Here is a 10,729-nt window from a genome sequence, read left to right as displayed (position 1 = left end):
GGCGGGACTGCGAATGCTTGTATGTCTCGTCCATTTTGCGGCTCTGATGCGGAGAGAAGATGGCGGCGCAGACGGACCGCTATTACGGTGATGGAGGCCGGGCGAGCAAACGCCAAAAGACAGACAACGACGGGGCAGTGGTGAGCACCTAGAGTGGTACAGGGTTGGGTAGGGGTCGTGCTGTTATACCGTGGCTCAGGTGTGCTTTTCTTTTACTGGAAAGTGTTGGAACGCTGACCCACATTAACGGCCTCTCTCCTCCGTTAGCATAGCTTAGCTTAGCATAGTTTAGATTAGCGCGCTTTGTCGGGAGTGTTTACTTTGTGTGTTAATAAACCTGCAGAAACCTAGTACTGCTGCACATTTCAACTTCATAGCTTCACTGGCGTGCAGGCACACCGACTGAGAAAAATGGGTGCAGTCACACTGCTATTTTGCTTTACAGAATCGCTTATTAACGGCAATAGTGCCATGCATTGACTGAACCCTTTCATCGGACCAGAAAGCAAAGTGCTACTTTGTTTCATGCTGTTCTTTAGGTTCAGTCCTGGTAACCCAGTACCCTGAATATTTTCTGTTACCATATATCTGATCAACCGAATAAAGAGTTTGGTCTTAATTCCCATATGCCCTGGAAAATTTTAGTCTCATTATTCGGTCATGGATAAAAGGAGATCAGACCACACTTATTCATCCAGAAGGAAATTGCAGCTCACATAAGAAAATTATAGTGGAGGCAATGCAAAAGTCCCCAGAAGTGTTCAATTTATAAGCCATTTTGTACGAGCTGTGTTCCACAAGTTCATTGATACGTTGTTGGTAGAATTGGGATCTTGCTGGGAAGGTGGATGAACTTAAGTTCAAATTTAAGCAGTGGTTTGAAGGTGTCACTATCCCAGTCAATGAGTGATCATTAAGGCTTCCCCAAATCCCTAGGGACAGACATTCTCGTATTAAGAAAAGCCTCATTTTCATTATATAAACAAGAAACCACAATGCACTGCTATTCAATATTCAAAATATACTGCTTTTTTTATCATTTTGTAGCATATGATCCAACACAACTTATACAAATGCCTTTTAGATAAACATTACATTTTTGCTCTTCAAATATGCATTTCATATTTACTAACTTCATTAGACCCCAGAGACATTTTTCTGCATTTATGGAGCATCACATTTAAAGTTAATAAACCATTCTGTTCTGTTTTGCAGGAGGGCTATGATGATCCTCACAAACCTCTCCCGTCACTTGTGGTCCATGTAAGAGGGTTGGCAGACGGTGTTTTGGAAGCAGACCTTGTTGAAGCTTTGCAGGAGTTTGGAACCATTAGGTAAGTTACTGGTCCTGTTTGTGTAATTATTGTGGATTAAGTGAAACTGAGTTAAATTTAATGACTTAGAAAATGTACAAAACATAACTTGGCTCTGGGTGTTGAAATGTCTGCATACAGACCTAGTTTCTGATAAATTGCATGTCTTCATATTTGTGCAGTTATGTCGTGCTGATGCCCAAAAAGCGCCAGGCCCTGGTGGAATACGAGGACATGAGCGGTTCATGCAATGCTGTGACTTACGCCAACGACAACCAGATCTATATTGCTGGAAATCCTGCATTTGTGAATTACTCCACAAGTCAGAAAATTTCTCGGCCTGGAGATCCCAATGATTCCCGCAGTGTTAATAATGTTTTACTTTTCACAATCATGAATCCTATTTATCCCATCACTACGGTAATGCCCATGAGTGCTCTGCCTCTTTCACACATTTCTCTCCCTATATTTATTTAGTTAGCTTTTCTTACCTGTTTGTCTTATTATTGTTTTTTGGCTTTTATGTGTGTGTGTATCCAACAGGATGTGCTATATACAATTTGCAACAACTGCGGTCCAGTTCAAAGAATTGTCATCTTCAGGAAAAATGGTGTCCAGGCCATGGTAGAATATCCTTTACTAATTGAGATGGAGCTAAACCTCTGGTGTGTCCCTGATCTGTGAATGACTGGCGTCCTGTCCGGGGTGATTTGTTCTGAAGAGGCTCAGGACCCACTGTGACCCTCATCAGGAAGATGCTCTTACAGAACAGAAATTAGTTTTACTAATTTAAACGTTTAAATACTTTAGTCATTAGATAATATTCCTGCTAGTAATAATTCAGAATGTTTTTAACTATTTAAATGTTTAGTGCAAGTATTTTACATTGAATTTCTATTCCCTATTAACCTTCTCCTTGTGAAAGTCCGTTCAACCGTCCAACTCTGTTTCCATTTTCCTTAATGATTCCCACATTTGACTCGGTCCAGAGTGCTCAGAGGGCGAAGGCCTCTCTCAATGGAGCTGATATTTACTCAGGCTGCTGTACGCTTAAGATTGAATATGCCAAGGTAAGGGAAAGTATTGAACTCAACCAGGTCTAACTGGTAACTTTTACCAATACAGATTTAAAGAAGTTCAAAATGACACAAATATAATGCCACTGAAAAATCAATAGATGTTAAAAGGGTTTTTAAACAGCTATTTACTGCCTGACTCAACCAGTAGATTCAGATGGGTTGAACCCGTATTCTGAAATTAAAGGTTCTTGTTCTTTAGACATGTTCTTACCTCTGTGTAAAATTTATAAACGGTACTAATTTGAAGAAGTCCAGTTGATAATGGTTTGAAATTTACATTGAAAAAGGCAAGGCAAATTTATTCCTAGAGCACCTTTCATACACAATGGCATTTTAAAGGTAATGATCTTTGTCGTAAAAAGCAGGTAGTGTTATTAACAGTAGTTTTTAAACAAATACAAGTTTGAAATCTGATGCCAAGCTCATTTATACCAGGCATTACATTAAACTGTTTGCAGAATGAGTTTCATCTGCTTCTTTATTAGTGCTTTTGTGATTTTAACCTTTTTGAAAATACATTCTGCTCCTTTTTGCTCTTAGCCAACACGCCTAAATGTGTTCAAGAATGACCAGGACACATGGGACTACACAAATCCAAATTTGGGTGGCCAAGGTAAAGTGAGCAAGCATCCACATCTTTTATTCTGACACTACTCAGCACCCTTACTGCCACTGTGGGGAACAGATAATGAGGGTGGGACTGGGCCATGTTAGACTGTTGGTCAGGAGCAGCGTCCCTTAATTTTACCTGCTCTCTAGAGTAGAGATGGTTGTTTGACATTGTTTTCTCAGTTTGTGAAAATCTCAACATCACAAGCTCCCTTTCTCAGTAAAGCTAGGATGTGAGGAGCAACTGGACTACTGGGTATGTGTCAGAGTCAGAAATTCTTCTGTCTCTCGCTTTTCTTTTGTGCCCTGTCCAGCCATTTGTAGCAATGCTTTATAGAGTTTTAGCCCCTTTTCGAACATTTTCTTGTATAACAGGGTCTTGGTGTATAATCAAGCAGAAAGGGGTTCAAGTGTGAACTTGAGCTAGAGTGAAAATCCCAGTCAAGCCTGACTCATATAACCAGCATGAGGCCCAGTACAACACCTGGGAAGTTCCCCACATGATACTCCATAGAGTTCTCAGGTAAATACCTGCACAAGATCCAGCATAATGCCCAGAAAATTTGACATCTACTTTTAAACCATTCATGTGAGCCACCCTTTGTGCCCGAGGAGCATTTGAGGGTTAGGTGATTTACTCAAGGACACCTCAGCTGTGGATGTTGAGGGTGGATACAGTCATGTTCCTTAACTCCCACAGCTCCTAATTGTTCTGCCACTTCAGGGGATGGAAGCAGTTTCCAGTTTGTCACTAATCTTCAGGCAATGACTGCCTCCATTTGTACAAGACCTAGTTTAAAAGTTATCATTCACAGGTATTTGATACTTGTAGATCATTCAGGAATTAGCTTTTGATCCTCCATGCTGAGAGAGTCACATACTGCATCCCGAACATTAATGACGTATTCCGTGTTTTAACTGTGTAAAAGGCTTTTGGGCCTTGCTCGCAGTATTCCATTTTAGCATCGGATTCTCTAGATGTTTCTCAGGAGCTGATCAGAGGCATCATATTTCAGTTCCTGGCCAGTTGCTCCTCAGCATCTACACTGCTTTAAAAACCAAAAAACACAAACTGCCACAGAACATCAGCTGCTCCAACAGAACACATCTGGACACTGGAGAGCAATTCTCATACTTGCACTGAAGACATTTCAGTTATCTCAACAACACAGATACCACTCGTCCTATACCTGCAAGAGCATTTTCCACGCAAATGGAAAGCACCTACCCTGCCAAAAACAGAGACAAGACATTGACATACCCTATGAGACACAATTTGACTATACAACACAGCACTGACCTTACTGAACCAGCACGGCCCTACAGCCACGAGGACGCTACTTCATCTTATGGCATGACACATTTTCCAAGAAAAGAACACATCCCACTGTGACACAGCACCATCCCTTACTTCACTGCTGATGCCAATCTCTTTAGAGGGAAAGCCAAAACACAGAACAAGGACATTGTTATTGATGCAAAGCACCTCTCTTAAGAAGCACCAATAGTTAATGGTGTGAATATTGCCCCTTTGTGGAAGATCTTCAGCCTGCTAAACACGAGTGAGTTACAGGGTGCTTTGCTTCTTAAAGAGCTGAGCAGTTCCTCCACCCTACTGACTTTCACGAAGAAGATACCACTGACATGCAGTCAAACATGCCATTTGCTCTGGAATATAGCCTGCCTCCCAACTCATTTTATTTATCTTCCAACATACCTCCTCCCTCTGTAGGCTGCCCTACAGTAACAAACTTACTGATCGTTTTTATTCATTGTTCCTTTTTATTAAGACCTATGGCTACTTTATAACAGCTTCCAATATGATGCAGGTTTGGCATTGTCTCTAATGGGAACTGTCTGAAAATGTGCAAAAAGACAACAATGCAACCCATGAAGGAAAATGTATTCAAATGCAAGTTTGCAACGAGCACGGACTAAACTCGGACAGAAGACGGCCACAAGAGGCTGTGAAACTTGAACCAAGTTTTGGGGGAAAATGAAGAAATTTATTAAAAGTGGCAGAGAAGAAGAGCTGGCTAAATTTCAGCGCTCGTCTCACCCTCAACCCCCTTCCCCCAACTTAAATTCAGCTGTAAGTAACCCCAAGCTTATGTTGTCTTGGAGTGATTCTCTCATGAGGTTTTGTGACCAAAACATTTTGTTATTAACTTGGCTTTGTTCCCCTCAAAGAATGAATATTCATAAAGTGGACCTCAGTCAATGGGGTGTTGTATTTATTTATTTATTTATTTTTTAGAATTATTTCACCTTGTGAAAAATGTATGTGTGATTTTAAATGTTTTAGATGCAAATAATCAGTAAGAGCAGGGCACCATTCTAGTGCATCTGGAGGACTCTCACAGTGGTGGTGATGGGAACCAGACCTACAGGAGTTACTGTTTAGCATGATCAGTTTTACGAATGCTCAAAACTCTGAAGTGTTTTTGATTAGAAAATGAAAAGCAGAATTCAGTATTTGACCTCTGACTCTTATTACCACTGGTGTGTTTCTCTAAAATCAGGCATTGCAGTTCAAAATGCTCTGAATGTATTTGTTTGCATCTCAAAGACAAAATTATGCAGACATTAAAAAAAAAACAGGTGCAATTCCTCCTTGATTCCCGAAACTTAGAACATCTTTAGTAGTGTAGCTACTTGATGAGCAGAATTTGAATGCACAGAAACTAGTTTGATTGTTTGCCATGTGTGTACCTGCACAGGTGCAGATGCTGATGTCATGGGGGGCGATCAAGGTGTGTGCAACAGGCTTTTCATCTTTCTTTCCCTTTCATTTCACTACGTGTTTAAGTTACTGCCACAGTCAGTCACTGAGACTGCACCTGATGGTGGTTAGAGCCCGCACCCACTTCTATGTTCATTTTTCTTCACTATTGAAATCAAAATTAGGGCTGGTGCACATTTTTACTAGAGTCAACGCTGCAGTTAAGTGTTGGTGTCACACTTTTATCTGGTGTCTGTTTTGCCCCTTTTTATTGCCATTGAGTAGCTGTATATTATTAACAGTGCTGCAAGTTTCAGGCACTAATGTAGAGGTAATATGGCAGAAATCTTACTGTGATACCTAGACACAGTACCTACCACATTATTTACCACACATACACAATGCAATTTAAAAGCTGCACTGCACTGAATCTGTGTAAACAAAGCTAGTTGTCTTTTGCTCCTTGCTGCTTATTTGTTTTAGATGAACAGGAACATTTTGAGGAGCATTACTGCTACTGTTTAACTGGTTTGTATTCACTGTGCATTTAAGGATAACTCTGTGTAATGTCCTTTCCTGGAGTACAACATTGTCAACGTTCAGATTTCACATCTGTTTCAACTTTTCCTTTTGGCTTTCCCTGACCTCCCCACAGCCAACGGATGCAAAGACTGTGGTTTTGTTTTTGCTATTTTTCCATCTAAATCTTTTTGAGAGACGAGTTTTTTATTTTTTTTTCGTCTTTTTTTGGACAGCACTCTTAAGTGTGTGTTGTGGGAAATCTGGCTAAAATATTAATTTTTACCCAAAAAATATAGGTTTGTACCTATGATATTAACTCGAAGAGGGGAAAAATGTATCTAGATGTTCTTAGATATGATACATTTTTCAAGTAAAAAAATCCTTTGATGCAAAGGTAGCTATTGAAAATGTGAAATCTATAACCTATAGACAGACTATTTGCTTCTCAGCAAATTCATCTTCCACACTTTCATTATCCCTCTCTATTATTCATTTTTTTTTCTTTCTTGGCCTCCTTCCCTCTCTTGCCTCTCAGATATGAATGTCAACCCCAACAAGCGTCAGAGGCAGCCGGCTCTGCTGGGAGATCACCCTCCAGAGTACGGTAAGGCTCTTGACGGACACTTTCTAACACCAAACACATTGGGTCTCAAATGAACAGGGAAGTGACTGGTTTGTTAAAATCGGGTGCTTAAGATCCACAGTGGCAGCAAGACGGTGCTGTGTTGAGTCACTCAGAGCTAATATCAACTGGAAATATGCAGCCGTGTTCAAAGCGGTATCTCTGTTTTCTTTGAATGTCCAGGTGGGTATCATGGTTACGGAGACGATGGCTATGGTGGTTATGATGGGCGGCGGATGGGTCCGTCGATGGGTGGCGTAAGACATGGCGGCGGGAGCCAGCGTTACGGTGCTCCACCACCACCACCAGGGGAGTATGGTGCTCACGCGGAGTCCCCCGTTATGATGGTGTACGGACTGGAGCCCTCCAAAATAAACGCAGACAGGGTCTTCAACATATTCTGCCTCTACGGAAACGTGGAGAGGGTAAGAATGGGAGCACTCTGTATTCATCTGCAGTAGGAGATCATTCTTCAGTTCATTAGGAGTTTGATTCTAGAATAGAAATGGCACAATGTTAGCATATCAGTAGTTAGTGTTAGATGTTTCATTTTATATCAATTATTTTCTTTACTCATGAAATGTGTTATCACAACAGTCCAGAATCCAGAGGCATGTCAATCACCACCAAATGCAGAGCTCATACAGATCCAGCACAAACTCGCTGCTTGTAGCTTGTATAATCAATTTACAGCAGCTTTCATATTTATCTGACTCTCAATGGCAGCTCGTAACTATACCTTGAGGTGTTTTGAAGAGTTTTATACACTCCTTGTGCCGATGGCCGACAAATTTCCAATGAAAGCCGGACATGCAACAAAAGCAACATACAAATACACAATGGGTAAACAGCAGCGATTCCTGTTAGAAATGCGTGGTTTTGTGACATCACCGTTTCCATTTTGCAGGGAGCCCTGCCAGTGGAATAGCAACAAGCTTTAAGTGAGCCGAGTCGTGTAGAGCCAGATCATGCCGTGGAAAAGCACCGGAAGTGTCATCTCACAGCATATATACAATGTTTTATTTATATTTTAGGTGAAGTTTATGAAGAGCAAGCCAGGAGCAGCCATGGTGGAGATGGGAGATTGTTATGCTGTTGATCGTGCCATTTGCCATCTAAACAACCATTTCCTGTTCAGCCAGAAACTTGTCGTCTGGTAAGTGTAGTTTGTGTCCTGTTTTAGCTTGTCATTAATTTGATCACTTATTTCTGTTTGATTAATGAGGAAATTCCTATTTAAAATTTTTCAGACCACTATTTCGGGGGAATCAATCTGTCCTTTTAATGATTATGAAACACCTCACAATATCCAGTTTATTCTTAAGTATGAGAAAGATATGATTAATCTATTCGATTATTTGACTCTACTCCAATACACTTTGGTTCCACGTCCACAGGGTGCAGCTGTTGCCCTTTATATTATAGTTCCTTAACAGTCCAGAAAAATTTGCATCACCTAGTAAAGAGCCTGAGGGGAGAGTGCAAACAGTTTGTAATTGTGTTGGTTGAACTATTTTTGTATTTACACACAGCTTTCATATTTCTACATTACAATAAAGAACAAATCAGCAGAGAGCTGTATTTTATATTTGCTGATTTACTATGAGCTTCTCCTCGACTGTACAGAGAGAACGTTTTATAAGCGGCGTCGTCGTCGTCTTCCTTCCAGTGTGTCTAAGCAGCAGGCAATTATGCCGGGTCAGTCCTACGAGCTGGAGGATGGCAGCAGCAGCTTTAAAGATTTCCACGGCAGTCGAAACAACCGCTTCACGTCCCCAGAGCAGGCAGCAAAGAACCGCATCCAGCATCCCAGCAACGTCCTGCACTACTTCAACGCGGCCCCAGAGGCCTCAGCCGAGGTCTTCTCCGAGGTTTGTCCTCACTTGCCTGGGATTAGCCGTAGTGAAGTATCAGCCCATAAATTCCCTTTTATTTATATTTGCTTTTATTTGGCTGTAAACTAATGGGTACCATATCTAAATGCGGGCTGTTTATTTATGGCTGTACTATGTGTTGTTAACATTGAGGACCAGAATCCTTCATATGAAGCACTAGATGGTTATTGAAATGATTCTCTTCCTGATTTCAGATCTGTGAAGAACTTGGTGTGAAGAGCCCATCTAATGTAAAACTCTTTGCAGCGAAGGGTGAGCAAGTTCCTCTACTGAAGAGACTTTTGTTCATGCATTTAAGGCCATTTTAACTGCTCTTCTGTCAGATTCTGTTCTGTTACTGCACTTATGTTGATGTTTCTCAGCTCAAACTATATTTGAAATCATGGTTTAACTGAGTTTGTGATTCCACATACTGTCTTCCTAGAATTCGGGACCGGGACTGAGGCAGTGTCTTAGTTGCACTGGTCTATGAGTAATACTCTAAGTGCAGGATGTAATTTATAACCCTTTCATCTTTGCAGGTGGTGCCTCATCAGAGCGGAGCTCATCAGGGCTGTTAGAGTGGGACTCTGTTAATGATGCCATGGAGGCGCTCTCTGTGATGAACCATTACCAGATGAAGAACCCTAGTAAGTGCTAGACCGCATTCCTTGATACTTAGCATTTATAAGATTTCCCTAGCTGAGCTTTTCACTAGCAATCTACTACCACCTCTGGTATAATACTGCTTTTACACAACAGTCCAAGTGCAACTTATTTGTAAACAGTAATCAGCCCAACTATTTTGTTTATTTAATTATTTATGTGGTTCCACCTGAAAAGAGCTGGACTGAGGTTAAGCAGCACATGAACATTGTCCTGCGCAGAAGTGTGCTGCCTTGTATAGATCTACGTTAGCACGGGCAGCTGTTTGTGTAGGCCTACGTTAGCACGGGCAGCTGTTTGTCTAGGTCTACGTTAGCACGGGCAGCTGTTTGTCTAGGTCTACGTTAGCACGGGCAGCTGCTTCGTATCATGTACATTTATCTAAGGATATAAACTCTCTCTGAAGCCCAAGGCCGCTGCTGCTGCCCCAATTTAAAATTCCTTTCCATGTGGAAGAGATAATGAAGAATGAGTAGCTGTAACAAAGTGACACGTGGAATTAAAAACTATATTTAGCTATACTATTAAAAATAAGTTTAAAGTAATATAAACCTGTGTAAAACATGTAATCTATATCTACTCATAATCTAACTTTTCTTATGATTGTGAAATAATTTGGAACCAGAACTGCTTGTTCTTAACATGGATTTTCTGTCACTAACCTTTTTTATTTTTTTTTATTTATTTATTTTTTTTTTATATAAAGATGGTCCATACCCCTACACGCTGAAGCTGTGTTTCTCCACTGCGCAGCACGCAAACTGATCCTTCTCACTGCAAGCATTCCCTCCTTACTGCCACATCACTGTCCATGCTTTGTGTATTGTCCTTCAGTAGGTCCTGGATCTTCAGCGTATGTGTACAGTCCTGTTTGATGCGTCTTTCTGTGGAGCGAGCCGCAGCACACACTGAGAGAATGAACCTGGCTAAACTTGTCCAGTTGTTTTTATAGAAGGGGAGACTATGAAAATGCTTTTGTACCAGTATTTTTTCTGTTTGTGTTTCATTATATTTACTTTTTTTTTAATTGCTTTCCATTATTGACTGTTAGCTGTGCTCAGCACCTCTCCGTGGTGGAGGTGATGACTGCATTTTTCTCTAATTGTAAAATAAAAACAAAATAGTAAAAATGGATGTCTCGTGTTTTGTTTGTAATATTCTTTTTTTAAAATGAGTGCCAGTGCAGAACAGTAATAAAAGATAATGTCTTCCATTTTTGTGAGAAGTATTTGCTCAAGAAGACTGCCAGTCATTTTTTGAATCCCCTTTCCAAAGTACTACTGCTTGTAAAATACAATAAAAAATTTAATTGTCAACTTTTG

The 10,729-nt window shown here is 40.6% G+C and overlaps 1 protein-coding gene across 2 annotated transcripts; it reads left to right on the top strand.

The window, feature by feature from the left end:
* On the top strand, positions 1-10,488 carry LOC136675703 (heterogeneous nuclear ribonucleoprotein L-like). 2 transcript variants are annotated; one of them, XM_066652411.1, is made up of 14 exons: positions 1-140; positions 1,216-1,334; positions 1,496-1,733; positions 1,857-1,944; positions 2,289-2,383; positions 2,933-3,005; positions 5,722-5,754; positions 6,781-6,849; positions 7,051-7,292; positions 7,902-8,023; positions 8,537-8,738; positions 8,957-9,014; positions 9,284-9,391; positions 10,114-10,487. In XM_066652411.1, the coding sequence occupies exons 1-14, from the start codon at positions 60-62 to the stop codon at positions 10,170-10,172; spliced, it is 1,587 nt and encodes a 528-aa protein (XP_066508508.1). In that variant the 5' UTR covers positions 1-59; the 3' UTR covers positions 10,173-10,487. The 2 variants fall into 2 exon arrangements, with proteins under 2 accessions (XP_066508508.1, XP_066508509.1); XM_066652412.1 differs by lacking the exons at positions 5,722-5,754; positions 6,781-6,849 and having other exon boundaries at positions 10,114-10,488.
* Positions 10,489-10,729: the final 241 nt, after the last annotated feature.

The sequence above is a fragment of the Hoplias malabaricus genome, chromosome X1 (genome assembly GCF_029633855.1).
Source record: "Hoplias malabaricus isolate fHopMal1 chromosome X1, fHopMal1.hap1, whole genome shotgun sequence".
Classification (NCBI taxonomy): domain Eukaryota; kingdom Metazoa; phylum Chordata; class Actinopteri; order Characiformes; family Erythrinidae; genus Hoplias; species Hoplias malabaricus.
Note: the sequence above shows the minus strand (reverse complement) of the source record. Positions and strands in the feature narration are given on the sequence as shown.